The sequence below is a fragment of the Magnolia sinica genome, chromosome 3 (genome assembly GCF_029962835.1).
Source record: "Magnolia sinica isolate HGM2019 chromosome 3, MsV1, whole genome shotgun sequence".
NCBI classification, from domain to species: domain Eukaryota; kingdom Viridiplantae; phylum Streptophyta; class Magnoliopsida; order Magnoliales; family Magnoliaceae; genus Magnolia; species Magnolia sinica.
Window position 1 is genome coordinate 130,327,826 of NC_080575.1, and position 27,320 is coordinate 130,355,145.

The following is a 27,320-nucleotide window of genomic DNA, read 5'->3' on the forward strand; positions in this document are numbered from 1 at the left end:
CTGTTTATTAGCCTTGCCGTGTGGGCCACACTTTTTCTACTATGCTTTTTTTCTTCCCTCTGAACTGATCTGCACTGGTCTCACATGAGGCATAAGGCACACTTGTATGAAATGGGAGCCCTTGGTAAGAAGATCCCCACTTAGTAGGCATGGTTTATTAAAAATATGTCGCCTATCAAACAAATGAACTGTTGAGAAAAATCAACCAACAGCAACATTTCCATATATGTTGTCGGTGTGTGGCCCACCTGATAATGAGACGAGCCTAACTATTGAAACATGGCATCTAAGCAGTGGGACTCACAAGAGGAGCGGCTCTGATGGAATACAATACAATACAATACAATACATGGGTCTCTTATTTCTACTTTCTACGAGTCAAAAGGAGTGCGGTGGAGGAACGTCTTCCCGATAGAAAGCCGGGTCGAACGAAAGATCTCCTCTTCTTCTTCTTCTTCTTCTGCTCTCTCCTATGGGGTTAGGTTTAGGGTTGTAGTAGGCAAAGTAGAAAAAAAAAAGTCGTTCGTATATGGCCCTTAACCTCTTGCAGTGTTGCTGCTACTAATACAATGGCTGGAACCCCTGCCATTGCTTCCCAACTCCAAAATCATCCTGTTCTCGAAGCACTTCCATCTTCCCCTTTCCCTTCTGAAACCGCCCGTGATGACCCCCATCTTCGAGATGGTCTCAGCTTCTTCCAATTCATGGCCGCCGGCTCCATTGCCGGTATGGTTGAACACATGGCCATGTTCCCCGTCGACACCCTCAAGACCCGCATGCAAATGGTCAGCGCCTCCTCCGCTTCCTCATCTCCCTCTGCCCCTGTCTCTCGCTTCCTCCTTTCCATCATGCGCTCTGAGGGCCCTTTGGGTCTCTACCGCGGAATCGGCGCCATGGGACTTGGCGCTGGCCCTGCTCACGCTGTCTACTTCTCCGTCTACGAGACCTGCAAGGAGAAGCTTGGTGGCAACCGCCCGGGCCACCACCCTCTTGTTCATGCTGCGTCCGGTGTCATCGCCACTACCGCCAGTGATGCCGTCCTCACCCCTATGGACGTTGTCAAGCAGCGGCTGCAGCTCCGCCAGAGCCCTTATGGTGGTGTGAGAGATTGCATCATGACGATGCTCAGGGAGGAGGGGCTGAGGGCCTTTTATGCTTCATATCGCACGACTGTTGTGATGAATGCACCATTCACGGCCGTGCATTTTTCCACCTACGAGGCAGCCAAGAAGGTCCTGGGTGGGATCTCTCCTGGTAACGCTGACGAAGAGCAACTTCTGGTCCACATCACTGCAGGAGGTGTTGCAGGAACTCTTGCCAGTGCCGTGACGACTCCATTGGATGTTGTCAAAACGAGGTTGCAGTGCCAGGTATGAAGTCACCATTCTAGCTCGTCTTCAGTTGTAGCTATCTATCTTTGAATTTCCTCTGTATTGGTTTGTCAGACCGATAGAGGGAGGGAGGGAGGTAAAGGATAGGGTCCATAGATCCTTTCTTTGTATAGGGGACTCTGTCCATTGCCTAGATGGATCTTGTTTTTTTTGTATCTTTTTACCTCATAGGGGGTTTTTGATAAACTTTTATTGTGTCTAAAAGAATTTCTCATAATAGGGGATTGCTTAATAGAGCAATGAGAATGAAATCTATTCACTTGAATCATATTGCTCCATATAGGATGTTGTAGTGGATTGCTTCATAGAATAATGAGAATGAAATCTATGCACTCGAATTTCTGTTGTAAAAAGTGTTAAGCAGGAATGATGGAAAATGATTTTCTCAGGTAATGGGAATCAAGTATCTCATGAAGAGCCAACGTAATATGGATGATGCACTTGTGCTAAAATTTGTCAATCTGAACTCCTGGCATGGCTGTTGGGCCTTCATTCTTCTTCTTTTTGAAGAATAGAGTAAATTTATTAAATGAAGAAGAAAAATTACTATAGGAGGGGAGAAAATCCCCAATTGCAAGATTCACAAGATGAGCCCCTTTCCTGGCTAGATCATCAGCAATAGCATTCATTTCTTTATGGTCATGAAAGAATGGATTTATGATAGTTCCTTTCTTTTCTCTAATCTCTTCTGCCCATCACGAGAACCTCCAAGGATATTATCCATTAGAGGAGACCCATCGGATTGCATTTGTGGAATATCCTTCTGTTAGAGAAGGTGTGTTCATCTGGACCAATTCCAAAGAAGATCCCAGACCTTTGCTAAATTAGAATCCATAACTCCAATAGGGCCAGCAAAAACACCTTGGACCACAACCAAACCGCTGAGAGAGCAAGTTTCCATAGAATTTTGCCTCTTGTTGTATTAAAGCCAAGATTACAAGCCTCCAGGAGTTTCTTAACACCCCGACAGAGAACTCCAACTGGCCGTAGAATGATATCCAAACTCCTTGAGAAAGGGGCAATGAAAAAGGAGATCGCTAACCATCCCTTCCACTTGAAGGCACAAATCGCATCAGTGTGAGATAACTTGATGTCTGTTTCAAAAGTGGTTCCTCTGATTCAATGGATAAAGGAGTTTTAAGGAATGAAACAATAGTCAGTGGGCATTGAGACATGTTGTAGACTGGCATGTTAGCATGGGCAGACATTATCAACGTGATTCTTCTTCCAAAAGATAGATACTATTCCGTACTAATAGTCTCCTTTCTACTCTTTCAACTACCGGATCCCATAATTCTTTAGAAGGCTTTCTAGTGATAAAGGCATGAATACATGGTAGGGAATGGAATAGCTTTATGCCCCAGTCCTGGAAACATCCATCTCCACCATTGTAACTCCCAAAACTTCATCTTGGTGTGAATTTATCTTGTCCCAAACAACCTCTTGTCATCTCAAGATCATCTTCAAGTGCAAAATATACTCACTCCTTGGATTATGAAGAGATGGTGTGTCATCAACAAACTAGAGAGTCGATGTTTGGAAACAATTTCCCCTATAACAAACCCTTGGACTATCCCTCCCTCAATTCCTTTGGAAATCACCCCATGCAATGCCTCAACCAACTTAGCAAATAGAAAAGGAGACAAGAAATCCCCTTGCCACAACACTTTGTAGCCTTGAAAAAAAAAAAAAAAACTTTTTGGATGCCATTGATGAGGATATAGAGAATGAAGTTGAGGCCACATGCTCCTTGATCTGGCCGCTCCACCAAACTCCAAACCTAATCCTTCTAAGCATATATCCTAAGAAATTACAATCAACCATGTCAAAGGCTTTTTCCAAATCAAGCTTGTTGACGATTTCTGCCATGGTATTGGCCGTTACATAAATGAAACAGTCACTTACAGGGGTGAAACTATCCGTTCTGAAAAAATGTGTTGTATTGGCTGATAGATGTCAATACACTCGTATCAACACTATTATGGGCCTGATAAAGCCGTTGTAGGCTTATTAGACCATAAAGAGCTCATTATGAAAGTTTCTTCTCTCATTTTTCCACTTCTTTATTCATATCAATCATGAAGGAAGCTCAGAAAATCATTTTAAACTAGATTTCTGTTTTTTTGGTGTGAAAGATAAATCTAGGTGTATTTTGAGGATTAATATTGTAAAACTTGATTGGGATTCAATGAACTAAAGCGAAGTGCAAGACCAGTTGGCAAAGATGGCTTTGGAGAAGGAATCGATGCTAGACCCTATGACTCTCGAGCCAAAATTGACAAGTCAGCACTAGTCAAAATCGAAGTTCATTTCGAAGGGAGTCCAAATGCGATGGGAGACTTCTTATAGACGTTGGACATCATGCCCCTCCAAATCACGGTTGAGAGGTTTGATAACCAAGTCTGAGATGAGGCTCGGTACCTAGAGATAGATAGATCAGAAGATATTGCTCCTTCCCTCTAGGTTCTGTCGGAAAACGAGGTGATCAACGAGGTGGGAAGAAATTTAGGTATGTCTTCCCAGGTTCGAGACAAGGTTGCAATGGCTTTAATTCAATTCACCGAACATCAGGGCAATGCGGCTACAAGAAGAACTCTTCGACAAACTCCTACAGTTCAGAAAGAGTTACTACCCCTAAAAACCTCGGTTAATTTTGTGATTGGGTGGCCTTATGAGGTGCAGAAAGGCAAGATCAAGGTGTTCCATAACAATAGTGGTGGTCATAACAGCCACCACCATTACTGTTATAATATGGGTAGTAATGGCCATTACAACCCCCTTTTTATTTTTTATTTTTGAAAAAAAAAAAAACATGTTTCTGGATCGTTACGGTCTATTACGGGGCCGTTGCGGCTCGTCTTTTTTACAATGGTTGTTTTGGCCCCATCTATAATGGTTAAGACAGTTACCGTTACATAACGGCCATAATGACCATTACATAGCCGATTTTCAAATGCTATGGGCGAGATCATTTTCTCGATGAATATTTTAAGATGGAATGTCCAAGGTTTGGGAAGCAAAGAAAAGCGACTCCAAGTTAAAGAGATGTGTAAGAAGTCGAAAGCCCAGATTATCACTATTTAGGAAACCAAGCTCTTTTCTATCAGTAACAAGCTTCTAGACAAGGTTTGGGGCTCTAATCATAAGGATTCTATTTCTTTAGACACGATGGGAACAGCATGGGGAATTTTGGTTGCTCAGAACTCGAGTATCTGGAGAAAAGAAGGCAGCTGGTGTGGTGAATTTTCAACCTCAGTGGTCTTCTCTTATGTTTTGCCTAGTTTCAGTCGGCTTTACTTTGTAGTTTACAGGCCATGTAAAGCTACTATCAAATCCAGATTCTGGGATGAGTTATAGGTCATCCCTTCGAAGCAGTCTCTTCCGTGGTGTATAGGAGGGGACTTCAATGTTACTCGCTTCACATATGAGAAATCATCAAGACCTCGTATTTCCACAAGTATGTAGGTGTTTGCCGATTTGGACTGAGAGGTATAATATGATCAATATTCCTATGCTAGGGGCTAAATTTACATGGACCAACAAATAGAGTAATTTGGTCATGTCTCGCCTAAGTGGTTGGGTAGATTTCCTTTGATTCAGCTTAGGGGTCTCCCCACACCCAAATCAAATCATATGGACCAATTGTCCTCAAAGTAGTGACTAAAAGCTGGGACCCTAAACCTTTCAGGTTCGAATTACCATGGCTTTTGGTGGACGGTTTCTATGGTCTAGTAAGGGAATGGTGGAACTCATTTCAACTCGCCAACGGTTTTGGCTCTAAGCTACATTTTAAGTTAAAAGTCCTAAAAGGTAAGCCGAATACTTAGCACGAGGAAGTTTAGGGGAAAGTGAGGCTGAAATCACGGGTATCCTAGATGAGCTTCTGATGTAGGACATTCCACATATGCATTCTTAACATGGTTGGACCAAAAGAAGCCCCAAATGAAAACGGAAGTAGTTCGTCAGAACTAGACCTAGTAGGGCATGACGTAACCAGTGTTCGAAGTATCGGTATCGCTACAAGTTTCGTTGGCTAGGGATACGGATAGAACATCAATATCGTCGATAATATTGACAATAACCGAAAATGCAGGGAAACATGGGGAAAACGGTGGAATTTTCAATGAAACTTCAGGCGATATTAAAATGTATATATTTGCATATTTAGAAATTAAAAAAAAAAAAAAATGCAAAAAGAATGCATACATAACATGTTTCCATTTAATGGGGCCTTAAAAGCATGTGTTGTTGTAAGAAATCAGTCCAACCATCCTATCCGGCCTATTTAACCATCCAACTTTCCATCCAAACATTAATCGATATTGCAAAGTATCAACAACACATGATATTTCATCAAGAAATCATCAACAATTGGAAAGGAAACGAAAGATTGTGGTCTCAGTATTGCACATGTTGTGATATCAATAATATCGAGATATTATCAATGTTATCAATGACAAATTGAACACTACATGTAACTATGTGACCATGAAAAAAAAAATTTGAAATAATTTTTTTTCAAATAAACAAATTTTTGATGATATCAATACATTAGCGATATTAGTGAAATATCATCGATATACTTATGATACAAGCATTACCAAGAATTTACATAGTCGAAAATATTGGTGATACATTGGCAATACAAGCGACACCTAGAATTTGCATAGTTGAAAATATTGGCGATCACATTAGCGATATTGATACATTGGCGATACTTAACGATACATTGCTAATACTTGAAATTTCTAGTACTACCAGCGTTATCGGTATCGCTACCAGTGTTATTGTTATCCCTGAGCTGGAGATAAAGATAACATCGGAGATATTTCGATAATATTGAAGATAATTCGAACACTGGATGTAACTAGGTCCCCGGCGTGTCCGGTTCGAAGAGATTCATTCCAGATATAGAGAAATTGTTGTTTGAGTTTTGACCGTAAAACAATTGTAACTTTTGATCCGAGCATCGTCATGAATTGCAAAACCTATCAATCTTTATGTAATAGTGGTTCCGAGGTCAACCAACCTGCATGGCAGGTTGCAAACATCTGTTTTATGAGAAACACTCAATTTGCGGTTTAAAATTGTGATTTTAGGAAAATTTACTATTTTTAGACATTTTTGTTTTCATTATATCTCCTTATTCTTGCAGATTTAAGATTTTTGTCTTTTTCGGAGTTGCTTGTAAATGATGTTGAGAATGTTTCAGTAAGATTTATTTGACATTCCTATTTTTGGCAAAGTCTTATGAGAGATTTTTTTTCCATTTTGAGTAATTTTGAATTAGGGTTTTGGGTCTTCCATATAAGTGATGTAATTGAGAAATCTTAAATCATTATACAATAAAATATTCGAGTTTTCTTTCTTATTATTTTTTGTGGATTCAAGTACTACCTTGTGGATTTACGGTTTTCACTACTTGAGGAAAACAACGATCTTCTTCTTTATTAGATGCTCTTCCTTGTGTCAGTTGGTATTAGAGCGAGGCTTTTCCTTGATTCGAGGACGTCTAACAATGATTCAGGCAACAACCCCGTGGACGGTGTTCTAAGGGACGATTTTATGACAACAACGACATTTGAAGCTTTCCAGCGAGATAATCTGCAAGCCATTCAAGGACTAGTTCAATGGTAAGGCATATCTAAAGTATGAAATAGGAGCGCCTTCTCTTTCTTGCACGCGCTTTTAAAAAGTAATCAGCTAGGCGATGATTGAACGTTTGACAAAAGCCTTAGGACAAACCATATTCGTAATGATGAGCAACTTGAGATCGGCGAAGGAGCTTGCGATTATCATGTTCGTGATGCGACACCAGTGACAAATCACAAGCCACCACGTTATAATGGTGAATTGCAAGCCACAACTCTGATCATGAGGAAGCTATTGTACACACCGAAGAAGTAAATAGATCCATAGCAGCACAACATCTTTCGAACAAAGTGCAACGTGAACCAAAAGCTTTGTGATCTAATCATATATGGCGGGAGCAGTGAGAATATCATGTCGAAGATTATGGTGGAAAAGTTGCGACTAAAAATAGAAAAGCACCCTACATGATTGGATAGATCAAAGAACGCCAACAAAAGAAAGGTAACTGAATAATGTCATATTCCCTTCTCCATTGGTAAATATTATGAGGACGAAGTAATATGTGACGTGGCTAATATGGAAGCTTGTCACATGTTACTTGGTCGACCATGGTAGTGTGATGTTGATGCCATGCATAGAGGCTAGCATAATATATTTGTTTTTGTTAAAGATGGAAGAAATATTATCCTTGCCCTTATGAGAACGGAGAACCAAACCAAGGCTTCTAAAGTGGAGGGGCGATCTTTCTTTACTATACGGGATGTCATTAAAGAATCTAAGGAGACGAGGGAGATTTATGCATTGGTCGTAAAAAGGAAAGAAGTAGAACCCACAAACATTCCAAAGAAGTTATGGGAGTCTAACGCCAAGTATAAAGAAGATGTTGATAAACATTGGCGCTAGAAGGTGTTTGAAGTAGGTTATAACATGTTAGTTCACCTACGCAAGGAGAGATTTCCGATAGAGACATATAATAAGCTGAGGAATAAGAAGATTGACACTATTCCGATACTCAGGAAAATCAATGATAATGCCTATGTTGTTGATCTTCCTGAGGGCATGGAGATCGCACGGACTTTCAATGTAACAGACTTGTATCAGTATCATGAGTCGAGTCCATTGAATAACTCGACAATGAGTTCTTTCCAAGTGAAGGGGACTGATGTAGGACATGCCACAAATGCATTCTTAGCACGACTGGACCTTTTTAAAAAAAAGCCCAAACGAAAGCGGTAAGTAATCTGTCAAAACTGTACCCAGTACTACGTAGGGCATGATGTAATTGGGTCCCAAGCGTGTCTGGTTCAAAGAGATTCATTCCGGATATAGAGAAATCATCATTTAAAGTGTTGACCATAAAACAGTCGTAACTTCGGATTCAGGCATTTTCACAAAACGCAAAACCTATGGTAGTTCATGGATGTCCGTTTCGCAAGAAACACTTGTCTTGAGGAAAAAATTACTACGTTTAGAAATTTTTGTTTTCATTGTATCTCCTTCTTCCTGCAATTTTAGGATTTCCATCATTTTAAAAGTTGCTTGTAATATCCTCGGGAATGCTCCGTAAGGTTTATTTGACGTTATCTATTTTCGAAATTTTATTCTTTTGGGAGATTATTTTTTTGTCATTTTGGGTAATTTCGAATTAGTTTTCTTTCTTATTATTTCTTGTGGATCCAAGAACTACCTTGTGGATTCAAGGTTTTGACTACTCGAGGGAGATGGTAATCCTGTTCTTCTTTGCTACACGCCCTTCCCTGCATCAACTTCACTCCCTCAACATTAAGGAAGAAGGGTCTGGCCTTTTTAAAGAGTATAAAACAAGGCATAGTGAATTGTTGTTGGAACATTCTAAGCATCTTAAGGAGGATGAAATTAAATGGCGTCAGCGATCTAGGGCCCTATGGTTAAAGGAGATAAAAACATGCGTTTTTTCTACAACTTAGCTTCGGCAAGAGCAAGGAACAACAAAATATCTTTGATCATGGTGGACGGAGAACAATTTGAAGAGAAGTCGCAAGTTTGTGGGGCTATAGTTGGTTTTTATGAGAATTCTCTTTCGAAGGATCCATGGATTTGACCTCAACTAGACTACCTTCATTTCGACAATTTGTTGGAGGTAAAAGTTGAGTTTCTGGAAAGGCAGGTATCTGAATCTAAAGTCAAGGAGGCAATGGACAATTTGGATAGATATAAAAGCCCTGGGCACGGATAGATTCCCCGCAGCCCTCTTCTAAGTCTTTTGGAATGTTGTTAGAAGTGATGTGTTTATTTTCATCAAGGATTTCTTGGTCAATTGTCGCCTCCATTTGGCTTATGGCACATCATTCATTGCTATTATCCTTAAAGTTGGAGTAAAGAACCTAAAAGATTATCATCCTATTAGTCTCATTGGAAGCCCATACAAGATTATAGCTAAAATTCTTGCTTTGTTTCCGTGAGGTTATTGATGATGTTATTTCAGACAACCAAGGGGCTTTTGTGGGAAGTCGTCAAATCATGGACAATGCTCTAATGGCCCATGAGTGCTTAGATTCCAAATTCAAAGAAAAGAATGTGGGGATAATCTTCAAGCTATATATCAAGAAGGCGTATGATCACATTGAATGGGATTTCATCGACTACTTATGGAAGAGGATGGGATGCAGTGATAAGTGGAGAAATTGGATCCAGACATGCATTGGATCCGCGGCGTTTTCGGTGCTTGTTAATGGATTTTCGAAAGGTTTCTTCAAACCTTCTAGGGGTAGTCTTTGTCAAGGCAATCCGCTTTCTCCTTTCTTATTCTTGATTGTAGTGGAAGCTTTTAGTTGGATATTAGCCAGAAGTCCAGAGACCAAACTCATAAGTGGGTTTCAGGTGTCCAAGATGGGAAAGCCTATCTCTCATCTTCAGTTTGCTGACGATACCATTATATTTTGTGATGTCAATCCTTCCACAATGAACAACTTGCACAAGATTATCGTGTTGTAAGGCGGTCTCCAGCTTGAAGGTTAACATGGGCAGTGTTCGAAATATCGGTATCGCACAATGTATCGCACCCTTGGGATACATATACATATCGGTTATCGCATGGGATATATCATTTGTATCGCATAATTTATCGCACTTTTTGGGAAACATTGGAAAAATGATTGAATTTTTCAATGAAACTTCAGGTATTCTTAAAAAAGATATTAACACACACTTTTAAATCACAACATCTTAAAAACAAGTGCACACAATATGTTTCCTTTGTATAGGATCTTAAGTTTGCGTTGTCTGATTGAACTAAGGCAACTATATTCAAATATAATGCATAACATTTATAAATATATTAAGACATGTATATCCACACGGTCCGTCTATTTTGCCACCTTAATCTACGGTACAATCCCAAAAATGAAGCAGATCCAATTATCTAGTGGACCATGCTATAAGAAAGATTATTGATTGAAGTCCCTACCATTAAAACCTTCTTACTGCTCACCTTAATGTTTTTGTAGTGTTAATTACCATCCACTATGTTCATAAGTTCACATGAGCTGGATGAAAGGAAAAAACAAATATACGGTTGATCCAAAACTTTCGTGGCCTATTAATAGTCAATCACCACTTTTTCCTTTAGCATGGTTCACTCGATACTTGAATGTACTTTATTATTATTATTATTATTTTTATAATACACACATCTTTACTTTTTTATTGGTCTTGGCACAAAAAAAGAGGCAGATTGTGTGGGCACCATCCATTGTATCCATGCTGTCCATTCATTTTTTTGGATAATTTTAAAGCATAAGCCAAAAAATGGGGTAGATCCAGAGATCAAGTGGACCACATCAGGACAAAACAGTGGGAATAAAGATGCCACCATTGAAACCACTGTTTTCTTTGGTGTCCACATATCTGGCTACACTTTGGGATCATGCACTAAAATGACCTATAAAAATGGATGGATGGTGTAGATAAAACACATATATCATGGTGGGCCATATAGAGCCCCTGACAGGACCGCCATCCGTCTCTAGCTCCCAATCCATGCCGGAAGTGGATTTCCTGCCAACCAAAATGCTCAGTTGCGCACGAGTTATCATGAGAACTTTCTGATAATTCATCATAAGTGATACTATTCCAAAATCTGAACGGTCCACGTGATTCAGTACCCCATGAAACCCCTATGTCCCAACTTTTACTTTAATCCAAAACTTTGGTTGGCCATGGAAAAAGAAAACAATTTACTCCCTTGATTTACATCTTTCTTTGCTATGGCCTACCAAAGTTTTATATCAAGGTGAAAATTGGTCCTTGTAAGTTTCATGAGATGCCGCATCACATGGACCGTTCAGATTGGAGGCACATGACAGGTGTGCAAAGGTGCGCACGTGCCTAGATGCGTGGGTGAGGATGCCTCTTCTTGCGAAAGGCTTTTGCAAGTTCCTGCGCTGGGATGCTTAGATGGGGCCCACTGTGATGTTTTTCAGAACTCCACCCCGTCCATCCATTCTGCAAGCTCATATTAGGATATGCGACTGAAAATAAGGTAGATCCAAAAATCAAGTGGGCCATACGAGAGGGAAACTGGGAAAAGAGTTTCCTACTGTTGAAACTTTCCTGGGCTCCACCTTGATGTTTATATGACATCCAAACCCTTTACAAGGTCATTCCCATTGGGATGAAGTGAAAACACGAAAAAATTATCCTGATATTAAACTGTTGTGGCCATAAAAATGTTTCAACGGTCTCACCGAATCCCTATTGTTTCCTCTTGTGTGGCCCACCTGAGCTTTTGATCAACCTCATTTTCAGTCACATGTCTTAAAATGAGCTCGCAAAACAGATGGACATGGCGGATTTCTAACAAACAACACGGTGGGCCCCACCTATCATCCCAACGCAGAAACTTCATGCGCGGGCGTTTAGCCCAATAAAAAACGGCTCGAAAGCCATTTTTTTTTTAATTGCAGAGAGGTTCCGGAAAGAGGGTTCCGGCCTTCCGGAACGCTAAAACCCCGAAATTCTCTCCCCAAATCTCCGGATTTCTCTGATTTTTTTCAGATTTTCTTCCAAAATCACTTCCATTTTCAAGCAAAAATCTATTCAAAGAAAGAAAAAAAAAGGAATCGGAGATTTTCTTTACCCTAACCTACGAATGGTGAGCTTCGATTCGAATGGCCCACCAAATGCGGCTTCCAATCAGGGAAATCTCCTCTACAGGTACGGAAATCCACCCTCTTGAAAGTTTCCCCATTTTTTTTCCGATTTTTTCATAACATTTACGCACAACAAAAAAATTTCTTACTTTCTTCCGACGAGTTTCGTATCGTTGGACTGCGATACCGATAATATCGGCAATATCGACGATGTATCGCAGATATCGACGATAAAATCGTGCGATATCTGAAGTTTTGGATTTTTGGTATCTTCCGGGGGTTATCGGAGGAGTTTCGTCTCGCAGTGGTGCGATACCGATAATATCGGCCGATAGTATCGATATTTCGATCACTGAACATGGGTAAGAGTGAGATTTTGGGCATTCACTTATCTCAAGATGAGATTTCCTTTTTGGCTTCGATCTTCGAATGCAAGGTTGGATCCCTCCCCTCGTCTTATCTGGGGCTTCCTTTATGCTTCAGGAGACCCACTAAGCATTTTTGGGACTAGGTGGTCGAGAGAATTAAGAGAAGAATGTTAAAGTGGAAGGGCGGTATCTCTCCTTTAGGGGGAGGTTAAGTCTAATTAAAGTGGCTTTTTCTAACATGCCACTTTATGTTTCTCTTTATGTCCATCTTTGGTCCGAAAAAGATTGGAAAAGCTAAGGAGGGATTTTTTGGGGAGGGGCTTGGAAGAAGGCAACAAATTCCATTGTCCCAGCCAGTGTTCGAGTTGTCGGTATAGCTACAAGTTTCGCTGGCCAGAGATAAAGATATAATATCATTATCGCCAATAACCGGAAATTCGGAGAAAAATGCGAAAACATGGAGATAACGGTGAAATTTTTTAATGAAACTTCAGGAAATGCCTAATACACATATTTGCATATTTAGAAATTAAAATTTTGTAAAAACAAATGTATTAAATAATAAGTTTTCATTTAATGGGGCCCAAAAAAGCATACATTTCCATAATAAATTATTCTAATAATAACCAAATAAATTTATCTAAGTTTCAAGTTGACCACACCATATGAAACAGTGGTAATAATAATTTCCACCATTGAATCTTCATAGGGTCCAGTGATGTTTATTTGTCATCCAAACTATTCATAAGATCACAGGGACATGGATGAATAAAAAACAGAAATATCAGGTTGATACAAAACTTTTGTGGCCCCAAGAATTTTTCAATGGTAAGCATTCAATTCACACAATTTCATGCGGTGTGGTCCACCCAAGCTTTGGATATGCTTCATTTTTCTAGCTTGTGCCTTAAAATCATCTAATAAAACGGATGGACTGAGTGGATCAAATTCACAATTACAATGGGCCCACTGAGTTTACTCAGTACGCAATTCACTCCCGTTCTGGCGCAGTCCGGAAGCGGATTGGCTGGTGTATCTCACACTGACGTCATCAAGTTATGTGGGTTTGATCAAGAGGTATGTGTTATATCCAAACTGTTCATCCATCTGAAGAGCTCGTCTTAAGCCTTTACACAAAAAACTAAGACAGATATAACTATCAAGTGGACCACACTGCAAAAACCAGTGGGGGATTGAACGTTTACCATTGAAACCCCTTTTTGGGGTCACAGAAGTTTTGGATCAATATGAAAATTGTTTTTCTTCTTCATTCATATATTTGTGTTTTTATGAACAGATTGGATGCAAAATAAACGTTATGGTGGGCCCTACAAATTGTTTAACAGTGAAAATCATTATCTCCGCTGCTATCTATGGTGTGGTCCATATAATCTTTGGATATGATTCATTTTTTGGATAATGCTCGAAAATAAACTCTAAAAACAGATGAACGGTGTAGATATAATAAATACATCACTGTGGGGCCGATGTAACTTTGATCTCCTTTGAACCGTTCGTACAACTCGGAGCTCGAGGAGCGTCAGTGCTCGTCTTCGCACGACACGTACCTACAGCAGCTATATAGCTGGTGTGAGGTACAGCAGCCAATCCACTTCTGGTGGATCCCTAACTGTGGGACCCCTTATGAAGTATGTACCTTACATCTGCACCGTCCATCATATATGAAGGCTTATTTTAGTGCGTGATCCGAAAAATGAACCACATTCAAATCTTCAATGGACCACACCACAGGAAACTGTGTGAATTGAACGCATATCATTAAAAAATTCTTGGTGGCCATAGAAATTTTGAATCAAGCTGATATTTATCTTAACCCTTCATCCATCCCTTTTTATATTTAAAAAAAGGTTTGATGACAAATAAACATCACTGTGGGGGCCTAAGAAGGTTTCAACGGTGAAAATCATTATTCTCATTGTTTCTTATGGTGTGGTCCACTGGAGCTGTGGATATGCTTTAATTTTGGGATTACCCCTAAAATGAACTAGAAAAATGAATGGACGACGTGGATAAATCACATACATTCACGGTGGGCCCAGAAAGTTTACTCGGTACGCTGAAGCGCACCATGCGCTGGTTTGCTTCCGTAGTTCTGAAGCATAAAAGGAAAAAAAAAAAAAATCCCACATTTCATCTGCGAAGAGGGTTTTCGGCGAAGAGGGCAATTTTCGACCGAGGGTTTCAAACAATCTCCCGCAATCCCTAATTTTTCGCCGAAATCCCTGATTTTTCGCCGCAATCCCTGATTTTTTGCGCAATCATGTATTTGTGAGTCACACGAGACGAGCGCTGTCGATTTCTACCCACGAGATTCTTTTCTTCCGAGTTCCGATCAACCATCAACCAGGTATTACCGAAATCAAATGTTTTTTTTTTTTTTGATTTTTTTCGCTTTTTACCTATTTTGTCGGAAAAAATCCAAAATTATCGAAGATATCACCGATATTTCGCCGATAATCCAGAGAGAAATGAAAAATGGGGGTTTCGGTGCCGCTAGTCTAGCGACACCGATATTATCGGCGATATTATCGACAATTCGTCGACAATGCGAACACTGGTCCCAGCCTATGTTACCTTCAAAAAAGGAAAAAGAAAAAAGAAGGCAACAAATTCCATCTTTTGAAGTGGGAAGAAGTCTGAAGGGCTGGTCTTAGGGATCTCTTCAGCATGAATCATGCTCTTCTTGGGAAATGGATTTGGTGTTCTGGTACGGAGGATGGGAACTTCTGAAGGAAAATCATTGCTTCCAATTACAGATTACAGCCGAGGGGTTGGGAGGCTAAGGAAACCTCTCTCTACAAGGCTTCAAACACTTGGAAGTCGATCATTTCACTCAAGTCAGAGTTCAAGAAAGGCATACCCTTCTCCATTGGTGATGGGTCTAAAGTTAGATTTTGGGAAGACATGTGATGCAACAATTTAGCCCTATCCCAATTCTTTCCTAATTTAGCTCAGTTAGCACCTTCAGTAGACATTAAAGCGGCGGATTGATCTTCAGCTAGGGATCCCATAGCATGTTGGACTCCTTGTAGAAGGGACTTGATGGACTCGAAAATGGAAGAGTTTTTCTCTCTTTCGGACCGGCTTTGCTATGTTTTCCTGCCCGATGGTGATGATGAAATGGTTTGAAAAGCTCATAGTTTCAGGTAGTTCTTGGTGAGCTCTTTATATAAGATTACCCGCCCTTTCCCAATGGGTGTCGACGGTGATCATGCCTAACACTTTTGGTTCTATGGCATCCCCCCAAAGTCGTAACTTTCACATGGTTAGTGGGAAGGAAGAAAGTCTCGACGATTGACAGCTTGCAAAAGTGATCTATGGCCATTTCGAACAGATGTCATCTTTGTAAGCAAGCAGCAGAGTCAATTGATCATCTCTTCATCTTTTGTCTTTTCATGTCTAAGGTGTGGTCTCATTTCCCCTCTTCCTTCAACTTGTCATGGGCTATACCAAGCAACATTAGGGACCTCCTATGGGTGTGGCACGGAGGAGGTTTGGGTATAAAGGAAGGGGGCCTTTGGCATAGACCCTCCTGGCTATTTGGTGCGCTCAGTGGGTCAAGAGAAATAGGCATTGTTTTACTAACATCTCATTCTCAGATGAGGTAGTGATTGCAAATGCGAATGTCATTTTTTAGTGGGCCTCCCTTTTAAAGAACCTCGATTATTAGCAACTTTGGTTTTTTTTCTGTTTGTTCTCCTCGGGGCTTTTGCACCCTGTGTATTCTTTTCTCGTTGGCTATTGTCAGTGGGTCTTTAATAAAATTCTCATTTTTCCTTCCAAAAAAAAAATTTGAAGCAAAGTGGACCATTTTAGGAAATATCGAAAGAATGGGTAAACCATCACTTTTTTTTCCCTATTTTTCCATTCTTTTTATGTGACGCCAAATAATTCTTTATATGTGTTTGACTAGGGCCTATTTGATTAACCATTAGTAGGCCAAGCTAACATCGATCGAAAAATAGCATTCTTACCAAAGATGGCTCATTACACCCAATGTTGTCAAATGGCATAAGTATTGTTGTCATGTGCGATCGCATATGTGAATAGTCAAATGGCATAAGCATTGTTTCATTTGTGATCGCGTATGCCATTATTTTTTTTCCAGAAGGATGGCATATGTGATTCAGGATAGTATGCCATGGCATACCTTTTTATGCGACAAGTATGCGTTGGCATACTCCATATGCGATCACATATAGGTCCCAACGGTATAAAAAAAATAAAAATAAAATAAAAAAATGACTATTGAATCTATGTATCCAAACATCATATTTATATTTTAAATTTATAAGTCAATCAATAAGTTGAAACTTGTAACCTTGTAACTCATGCTTGTGTTTTGTGTTTTTTTAATTGTAAATTGTATTTGTAAATTAAGTTGTAACTTGTAACTTACAAATTGAACCCCCCCTCGTGGGCCCCACTTCACATTGGTTCCGCTTCACACGAGCCACCCACCTCACACAGGCCGCCCACTCCGAGTGTGCCCTTGCATCCCACAAGCAACCCCACTAGAGCCTAGTGTGAAAATGCCCTTGCACTAGAATGCAATTAAGATGATTTGACTAATTGATTATTGCATAGCTAGTTAATTAACCACTTGCTTTAAAAGCTCGAACTGATAGAGCATGGCGAATCAATTCCTTTATCTCATAGCCCAGGCCCCACATCCCATAGGTTAGGATATCGACCGAACCCCCCTCGTGGGCCCCACTTCACATGGGTTCCGCTTCACACGGGCCGCCCACCCCAAGTGTTCCCCTGCATCCCACAGGCAACCCCACTAGTGCCCGGTTTGAAAATGCCCTCTGCATTAGTTTTTAATGATTAATTCTTTCTTAGTACTTGTTGATTGTTTTGTTTAATTCCATGTAAATATAATATAAGTAATTAAATATATAGCTTATTTTATAAATGGTGTAATAGTTTGAAACACTCAAACTACAATGAAATAGGTAAAAGAACCCAATCCAATCACTTGTAGTAATTAGGCATAGATTTTCATAAATTTTTAGGTTTCTTTACAATTTTTCCTTTTTACATTTTTAAATTTTTTCCAAAAAAAAAAAACAGAGTAATATACGATTGCATATGCGAGTATGCTATGGCATATACGATTTGACAACATTAGGCATAAGTAATCCCGTGTACCCAACGAGGTTGTGCGCTAATGCGATAGCACAACCCCGCAAACAAATTTTCCTTTTTGAAAAAGCAAAAAGAAAAAAGAAAATGAAAAAATCAAGGAAAAATGAAAAATAATAATAATAAATGAAGAGAATTATATATATATATATATAGTTTTATTAGACTATTGGACTATGTCAGGTCAACTAACAACTGCTCAATGAATACATACACTTTTAAAAAAAATGTGAAAAAACAATGTATAAATGTTATTAATGTCATTTTAAGAGAATGAGAGTAATAGAGTGTGAAAGAGAGTATGAGAGTTAACAGACTGCAGAGACTGAGAGTATTAGAGAGAGAGAGAAAGAGAGAGAGTTGTGAAAATAGGGTGGTGAGAGAAAATGAAGGGGAAAATCCCAACGGTCAGAAATCTATCTATTGGGAGGCTTTTGCCATTGCATATTCTGTACGCGATGGCATAACTACATAACTACAGCTTATGCGGTCGCATACTTCTCTAAGCGACTGCATATGCCACCATGGCATATGTGGTCCACTGGTCCAAAATGGCATATGCAATTGCATAAGCTCTTATACAATTGTATATGAAAACACTGTTACACATCAAATACATCTCCAAAAAGAAAAAAGAAAATTTGCATGTTTGGGATCCTTACATTTTTTAGAATTTTACCAATAATTTTTTAGATTTTTCTCAAAAACAAAGGTTGTTACAAGACCTGCCTCGTATCATCAGCCAGCAAGCTAGCTAATATGCCAGCTGATACCGTTAAGTAATACATTGCCTCCGCCTTTCCATAGTTGTGTTGGAAATCATGGGCAACAAAAGCACCATCGAGGATTTGACGATATGCTACAAATGCCCCTTAGGAGAAAGGAGTAACCTTCGTCAAGACTTGAGCCATTCTAGAAGGAATCTTCGCAAGAATTTTACAAGGGCCACTGATAAGATGGATTGGAAATATTTTATCCCAACAGTTCTTTCCCCTCTTTGCTGCTATCATAAAATTCTATTAGGAACTCCAACAGATCTTTTTAATTTTTCCCAAAAAAGAAAAATCTGGAAGGAATGCCATGGGGAAACCATTTGGACTTGGGTTCCAACCTTTCCGTTCCGAGATCAAGTATCACCAAAGGAACCTTTTATGAAAATGTTTCTTTTGAAGATGTCACAATTTTCATCAGAAATCGTACCAAACTAGAGGTGGTTCAATTTAGGCCTCCAATTGCCCGCCGTGTAGATCTTCACAATCATCCGCCATCTAGCCATACACCAGAATAGACTGAATTGACGTATTTCTTTTTCTAGCCATAGCTACACCATGAAAAATATTTGTTTTTTTCCTCCACCCATTTTGTTGTGGATGTTGCTTCTGATTTCGTTCCTAAATTTTATTTTAAATTCTTCTTTAAGGGACCATTTTTTATGCTTATAACTCTTTAAATTGTAAACAAGTTACTTACACGTGAAAGTGAGTTTCAGTAGTAAGTTGTTTACCGGCAAGTGAAATCACTTCTTTTTCTCAAGATTTCAAATGCACTGAAAAGCTGTGACTTACAGCCTGTAAGTTATAACTCACTGGTGAATTTCCAGTCCAAATACCACCTGTAAGTGAGTTGCCTGTAAACCCTTCACAAGTTACAACTAACAAACTTATAGGTATCCAAATGACCCCTAAGAGTATGATGTTTGGACTTTTCTTCTTCCTATAGTTCTCTGGTTTCTTCCTCTTTATCAATTGGTCAGATCTCTAGAATTCTATCCTTAACAATTTCCCAAAATTGGATCTCTTCCATTTTTTTTATTATGAATTTGAGAAGCTTCAATTTCAACACTAGCTGATGATTGGCTTTCCTTATGGGCCTTTAAGAAGCCCATCATACCATTATCTATGAATCCCAGTTCTTCTAGCTACCTCAGTTCTAATTGAAATGGCTTCAGACCCCCATGATTCCATAACAATATCTAGAATTATGGTAGTGATAAGAAGTGAATTTAGGTGCCTCTGATTGAAGAACACATGGACAATTAGAAACCCAATCACTTGACACTATAAATGTTTTCATCCTGGACATTCCAGGACAATCTTGATTATTTTGAGCAAGTAAATAGGGCCCCACCCATAGGAACATCAACCACTGAAACCAAGGAAGAGCCCTGTAAGTAATTGGCCCCATTTAACTTAACAGATTATCTAGACCTCTAAAAATCAGATGGGCTTACAAGGCCAGATTTGGGGTTACTTTTTATCTCCATAACAAATGAAATAAAAATACTTCACAAGCACAAATGCAGGCTGACCTAGAACAATCGATGAGTGCCACGCTTGAACACTTCACACAATGCACATGTCACCTCAGACAAATGAATCAACTGACATGTTCACTACTTCTAATTGGCTGCGAAGAAATATAGTCGCGAACATAGCATCCAACATGGACAAACAGCCCAAACATTTGCAACAATCACATAGGTGATATCATTCACGAAGTCAATATCTTCATTTCCCTATGCACACGCAGACCATTACAAAAGGCGAGCACACAAAAGAAACAAAAAAGAAACCTTATGTTTCTTAAGAAATTTTCAGCACAAGCAAGATAAGGTATAAGGGACAACAGGAGAAAGAAAAGAAGAAATAAGAAAATTTGGAGAAGTAGGATAGGAAATGATGAGCTCTAATACTATGCAAAATAGTGGAAAGAGAGATGGAAACATTATATATTCTGTATGATGCATGAGTGTGGAAGGACCTATATGCATGCAAAGGATATGAAAGCAAGGAGATAAAAGACATTGGAACATTTGTCCATCAATCTTTAAATGTAACAGAATGGCATACTCTAAGCATCATTATCATCATCTAAGCCTTGTTGCAACTAATCGGGGTTGGCTACATGAAGCTTCTTCATCCGTTCCAATCTATCAAGGACCATTTTCTCAGTTAAAACAAAGGAACAGCATACTCTAGGCATTTCTTCAAAATATACTCAGCAGGATGCAAAATTAGGGTATCTAACACACTCACCTGAAGATAAGAGTTATAGAACCTTGGATATGGTGACAATGTATGGATGATGCAAAGCTAGATTAGAATGGTCTGACTCTTTGATATTGGCTACAGTCTGGTGTAAAATCATAGAACTTACAAAATCGACAAAAGTTGCAAGTCAGAGAAGAATTGGCAGAATAAGAAAGGACGGTTAGGCAGATGGTTGAGCCATTTTCTAGCCCTCACTTCCACTGGCAAGCATCATTACTGACTGTTATTTCCATCAGTCCATGAGTTTCATTGCTCTCACCCACACCCACACCCACACACACGCGCACATACACACACACATGGTAGAACATGTCTGGCTATCAGAAAAGCTTTGTTCTATCCCTGGATCGTGCCTCCAATGGGTCGCTAGTACTCCCAACATGGTGGAACATGTCTGACTATCAGAAAAGCTTTGTTCTATCGCTCGGACCTATCAGTTAACTCAGCCTGCAACGAAAAATGAGATCAACTTTGTGGATGACTCCTGAAGGAAATAGAATAGATGTCTAGTACTCCCAACATGGTAGAACATGTCTGACTATCAGAAAAGCTTTGTTCTATCCCTCGCACCTATCAGTTAACTCAGGCTGCAACTAAAAAATGAGATCAACTTTATGGACGACTCCTGAAGGAAATAGAATAGACAGACGAAATTAGGGGTGTCAATGGGCCAGGCTTGGGCCTGAAAATCAGAATTTTGAATAGGGTTGCCCGGCCCGAAACAGTTCAAAATGCATGCCGAAACCTACCCAAGGTCCGGCCCGTTGACACCTCTAGATGAAATGCAGTGATGATGACTCTTACTTGGGGGTCAAGATATGAATCCTTCAATTGGTTCCATAATCTCATCCGTAGAAACTCCTATGAAAAGAGAGAACAATTTATTATAGCGGTAGAAATTTCAGTGACCTAGAAATTAGCCTCAAATATTTAGAGAATACAAGATATCATACTCTGCCTAGTTGTGATTTGCGAGTGGCTCCCTAGCCCAGGTAAAGGAGGGTTGACTTAAGGTGGGCAGCTAGTTGTTAAACTTTTGCCAAAATGAAGATTAAAGAGTCACAAGAGAACCTATAAACCTATAAAGTAGAAATTCATATTAAACATTAAAACCTTAATTTTCTAAAAGGAAAAAAAAAAAAACACAGAATCGCCCATTTACTATCAAAGTAAAACTTTCTAGAAAACTATAACACCGCAAAGTAGGCTTCTAAATTGATGTCAAACTTCCAACTTTTAGAAACATTCTAAATCCTAATAAAAAACAAAATAACTAGAACATTCTAAATCCTAATAAAAAAACAAAAACCGAAGTGCTTCATTCCTTTGGTGATGTCTGCTAGTGGCCATATCTTTGATGTTTCTTCCTTGTATATCTTGAAGAAGGCGGCCTAGGCTCTTGTTATAAGCAGCTACGAGTTGGTTACTCATCAGCAACCTCTACTTGACAAGTAGGTGCTCAGATTATTTATTTATTTATTTATTTTGAACTTTAGGTGCTCAGATGATTTTGTACAAAAAAAAAAAAGGATTGATGCATGCTTGCAAATGATGGGGCTGTCTATGCAAGCTTGATCTCAACTACTTTGTGAGCTGGCCCATTTGATGTGAGATTCACCCACTAGGTGGGGGTTGTGCTAGTGGAGTTGGAGATGGTTGAGTCCAACCATACCCACTTGAAAGCTGGCTTGAGTTTAGTTTATATGGTTTTGGGTTGGGTTCAAGTCAGTAAAGGTGGCCCATTTGGGGGTTGGGCTTTTGTTGACATTAGCCCAATCCAACCCACTCCATATGCTATTTATATCTAAAGAAATTAGTAATATATAGGAACCTTGCACTTGCTTTAGTGGTAGGGATGTATTAGTGGTAGGGATGTATGGAACCTCGCAAAGATCTTTGGTTTTCTGCCATCCCAATGCAAAAAATATATATTTTAATGTGTTGGGTCAGTCCAGGCCAGGGCTTATGAATCTGCTCATCGGCTGAACTTGTCATTTCATTTCAGGTCATTAGTTGGTCATGGACCTGGATTTTATGCCCATTTAATAAATAACAGGCGTAACAACCATTATGGAAAAAAAAAAAGACCCATCATTGCCGTTAACAGCACATTACATCCCCTATAAAGGCCATAGTCGCCCCATAATGGTCTATTATGGGACATATATAGGTTTTTCATACTTTTTAATCAACATTACAGGGCAAATACGTGTTTTTTGGGGGTTTTTTCAATAAATAAAAAAATAAAAAAGAGAAACTGTAACGGCCGTTACAGGGCCATAACAACCATTATGCCCCGTATCGTAAATGGTAATGGTGGTGGCTGTTACGGCCACCATTACCGTTACAGAATACCTTGATTGCCACCCTAAGCGCTAGGCCATTTTAGTAGGCCAAAAATGGTAGGTGAGGAAACTTCCTCTTTAGTTGTTTTTTCTTTCCTCTTTGTTGCCTTTTTTTTTACGCACACATCCACACTCACACACCCACCCACACCACACCACATGGGCACTTGATCCCTGGTCTTTATATATATATATATATATATATATATATATATATAGAGAGAGAGAGAGAGAGAGAGAGAGAGAGAGAGAGTAATGCTCACTTGGGAACCGGTTCTCATGAGCACTTTTTGAGAACTCATCTCACATGATGTGTATATGCAATCCAAACAGTCCACTAGATGAGTCACCTCATGAAACCCCTACAACCCAAAACTTAGCCCGATCCAAAAATCTAGTGGGCCATAGCGAAGTAAGAGGCAAATCAAGGGAGGGAATTCCCTCTCACTTTGCTATGGCCCACCAGATTTCTGGATCAGGCTAACTTTTTGGCCTTGAGGGTTTCATGAGGTGATTCATCTAGTGGACCATTCAGATTTTGTGCTCACATCATGTATCAAAAGGTGCTCGAGTTCTCGTGATAATTGTTCCCAGGTGAGCATTTCACTATATGAGTAATGCTCACCTAAGAACCGGTTCTCACAAGAACTCATGAGCACTTTTTGAGAACTCATCTCACATGATGTGTATATGCAATCCGAGCGGCCCACTAGATGAGTCACCTCATGAAAGCCCTACGGCCCAAGACTTAGCCCGATCCAAAAATGTAGTTTATATATTCTTTCTTTCTTTTGGCCTTCGGCCCTATTAATTGCATCATCTTTCAAAGAAAACTTAAGTAGGCACATTACACTTGGTTGATACTATAATACTTGAGTACTCTGTTCCTTTTCTGTAACTGAAAGTTGGAAAGCAGAAAGCCAATGCAATTTGTTGTTTGATTTGTTTTCTTCTGTGGTCTGTATCCCGATATGCTTGTTGTTGATAGCTCACTAATTAAGTTATGATTCTTGCAGATGTGACCTATCACCAGTACCTAGTTAAACAATTATTAGATTTGAATTTGTCTGAACACCTGATTGACAGTTTGCTGTTGCACTTCTCCTTTTAAAGATTTATAGAAGTTCAAAGCTTATTTAGACAAACATCTTGGAAAGATTGCCTGAGTTGATTGAGTACTTAATGAGTCTGAAGTCAACTTAGAGTTGGCTCTTATCAAGTTGAAGTTGAGTTTTTAAATTTGATCTAGAAATTATCTTTAATACATGGCAAGAGTTAAAACAAGGGAAGGAAGCCCGAATACATTTGTTGGGAACTAGTATGCAATGTTGGTGAAGAGGATCACTTTGCATGTCATTCTCAGATGACTGAACAAAAAAACAGCTCTTCGAGTGCCTTTATATCCATTTTCACCCTAGCATCTGGGCTCCAATCCTTGTAATCGTAATAGTACTCCATGCTTGTATCTGGCTAAGATACCTAAGTCTTGATGTCACATGTTTGGACTTAAAAACTATTACTTGGCAAAAAGGTATCATGAGCCTTGTGGATTTTTGTTTCCAAGTTTATTGACAAAAGTAATAGAAATGGATACTGACATAGTTGAACAACAGTCCTGTTTGATTGTTGTTACTCTGGGTCGTTACTGGGATCACAAGTGAAATAGCTGCCCTTATATTCCAGCTGAACCGGTGTCCCTTTAGCTTAAGTTTTTTTTAGATTCATTTTAATGTGATTCGGCTGTATGCCTCCAGTGCACCATGCTTATTAATTTGTTTTCCTGCTTGTAACGAGATTGTGGTTTCAATACAGGGAGTATGCGGTGCTGATACATTCAGCAGTAGTTCCATTCGCATGGCTATTAAGAAGATAGTTGCCAAAGAGGGACCCCAAGCTTTATTGCAAGGTTTGAAGCCACGAGTGTTGTTCCATGCTCCGGCAGCTGCAATATGCTGGTCTACATATGAGGCGATGAAAGGGTTCCTCCATCAGTGTACTGAAAACTCATCACTTCCCCAGCCCTAGATGTCACTAATCAATTGGTCTGCATTTCTAGCCAGATTCACAGCATATCCCATGTATGTCTCAAGTACATTCATTCATATTTCCCTATAACAGATGCCATGCTTTTGGTAGGGATTCAAAAAAAAAAAAATCGTAGAAGGTTGTGTTTCTACCGTTCAGGAAATGCTGATTTAGGTGGGACTTTTTAATGTTGTACCTTCTGAGAGAGTCAATTATGCGATGTGCAGTTTTGGATAGAAGTTGGAGACTGGCAGTTCTGTTTAAATTTAAGGAAAATGACTAATGCCCCCCTTCCTCTTGCCATGCTTATGTTTTGATTCTGGCAAACATCTCTATTTAGGAAATCAGTCCTACACAGTTTTTTCTTCTTCATTTTTCCAACTTTACCCTTCAGTCCCTTTGTATTCTTTTTTATGGCATTCTTTTTTGAAGGCACCTTGCTACGTGTAGTCGCACAGTGCACACGACTTGCCTGAGCACTGTGTGGGAGGACACGATGCATTAGATCCGCTGTGCTGCCACATTTTCACCATGGATTCCTAAAATTCAGTCCAATCCAATACTTGGGTGTGCCACACCAAAAGGAATGAATAACGCCTAAAACCTCCAAATTCACTTGGTGTGGCCAACATGAGTGTTGGAATGTCTAGAGTTTTAGGGAATCCTTACATCCTAGTAGGGCATGCCAGATGAATAGATTGGATAGCATATATACCCACAGTGAAACCCACACACAATTTGGACGATTTTAGTGGTGGGTGTCCCCTACTCAACTACTCCCCGTGGTGTGCTCCACCTGAGTTTTGAATTTGCCTGATTTCTGGGCCCTGGTCCAAACACAGGTGAACGGACCTGATGGACTAGGTGGATCTCATCACATGAAGTTGTGCTATCATTGCAGTGAAAATCGTGCCCTCATATGACAAATAAGCACCATTTTGGTTCCTCTTCAACAGTTTTCTTTTCAATAGGTTTGCCATGATACATCCCAAGATACATTGGAACTCTGGCTGCTGGATTTGGGTTTATTCAAGGACCTAAGAGTGGTGGCAATTGGACAGAGCCATCATGTTTCGAGTCCAGGCACAGTCAGGCCCAGTTCTGAATTTCGAGTCTAGTCGGAGTCCATAATTTTGTTGACTATGCTCCACATTCCATGGTAAAAAGAATCAAATAAATGACTATAATATTCTCATTCTAGTTTTTAGGTGATGTGCTCCTGCAATTAGGTCAGTGTTCAAGAAGAACTTGGCTGCCGCATTCATGTCCGGTTGAAGAATAAACAATGACAACGTATTACCACATTACAGAAAGCTAAGCTCACTGTGCACCTTCCGGAAATATTTCAAACCCATGCGAAAGATCTAACTTAATTGAAAATCAGGTCCATCCACTCATCAGTTGGGCCACACCATTGGAGTCAATATACCAATGTGGCCAACTTGATGATTGTATCAGTGTGATCTTTATATCGCATGGTCTTCATTGTAGGGCTGACCTAGGAATGAGATCAGAACCTTTGGCCAACTTAAGATTAGGAAGAAATTGGGTTTTTAATATTTGATTTCGAGAGTCACGAGGTGAGGTGAGGTGAGTCGACGTAAAAGAGTTCCCTCTAATTTTGGGGGGTGCGACTCTATGGCATCCAATTCGTGCATCATCAATCATGATCGTGAATTGAGTCAATTGCTTCCTGTGGTGTGGCCTGCCTGATTTTTGCATTATCATCTTTTGATTTTTCTATCATTCAATTATTATCATGTGGCTTATGTTTTGCACAGGTTGAAATTGAATAGCATACTCACCACCCATACAGTGGCTGGGACACACATGTACGCACGTGAATGACTTTTATACGCAAGTGAATAAGTTTTGTGGAAAGACAAAATCACTGATTCGAATCTGAAAAGAAAAGAGAAGGTAGTAGAGCCCACGTACCATCCGCATGTCTACAGAAAAGAGACCAGGAGTAGGCTTGTGACGTGCCCCTCTTAGGTGTCAAAGGCGACAAACGCACACATATTCTCTCATCTCCTTTTTTTTTCTTTCCCATCACATCGTATCATCTTTCATGTCTCATGCATGGGAGCGGGGGATCGTGTGTGTGTGTGTGTGTGAGAGAGAGAGAGAGAGAGAGAGAGAGAGAGAGTCATGTTAAACTAATACTTGTAACCGACCGTAGCAATCATGGTCTCTGTCTATTTGTATAGCGTAAATTAAACTATCCAAACGGACCATTGATCTCATCCAT

At 39.7% G+C, this 27,320-nt stretch overlaps 1 protein-coding gene across 2 annotated transcripts; it reads left to right on the forward strand.

Annotated features, from left to right (window-relative positions):
* Positions 1 to 359: 359 nt before the first annotated feature.
* On the forward strand, positions 360 to 25,371 carry LOC131241338 (uncharacterized). Of its 2 annotated transcripts, XR_009168997.1 has the most exons (3): positions 360 to 1,370; positions 22,083 to 22,150; positions 24,857 to 24,995. XR_009168997.1 is itself a non-coding variant. In XM_058240145.1 (2 exons), exons 1-2 carry the CDS (start codon positions 570 to 572, stop codon positions 25,067 to 25,069), a joined length of 1,014 nt encoding a protein of 337 aa, XP_058096128.1. In that variant the 5' UTR covers positions 363 to 569; the 3' UTR covers positions 25,070 to 25,371. The 2 variants fall into 2 exon arrangements, 1 of the variants encoding a protein (XP_058096128.1); XM_058240145.1 differs by lacking the exon at positions 22,083 to 22,150 and having other exon boundaries at positions 363 to 1,370; positions 24,857 to 25,371.
* The last annotated feature ends 1,949 nt before the right edge of the window (positions 25,372 to 27,320 follow it).

What these genes read in the sequence shown, in the direction of transcription:
- LOC131241338 (XM_058240145.1), top strand. Translation starts at nt 570, where the DNA reads ATGGCTGGAACCCCTGCCATTGCTTCCCAACTCCAAAATCATCCTGTT. An exon ending in AAACGAGGTTGCAGTGCCAG is followed by an intron (nt 1,371 to 24,856) that starts GTATGAAGTCAC and finishes GTTTCAATACAG; the next exon opens with GGAGTATGCGGTGCTGATAC.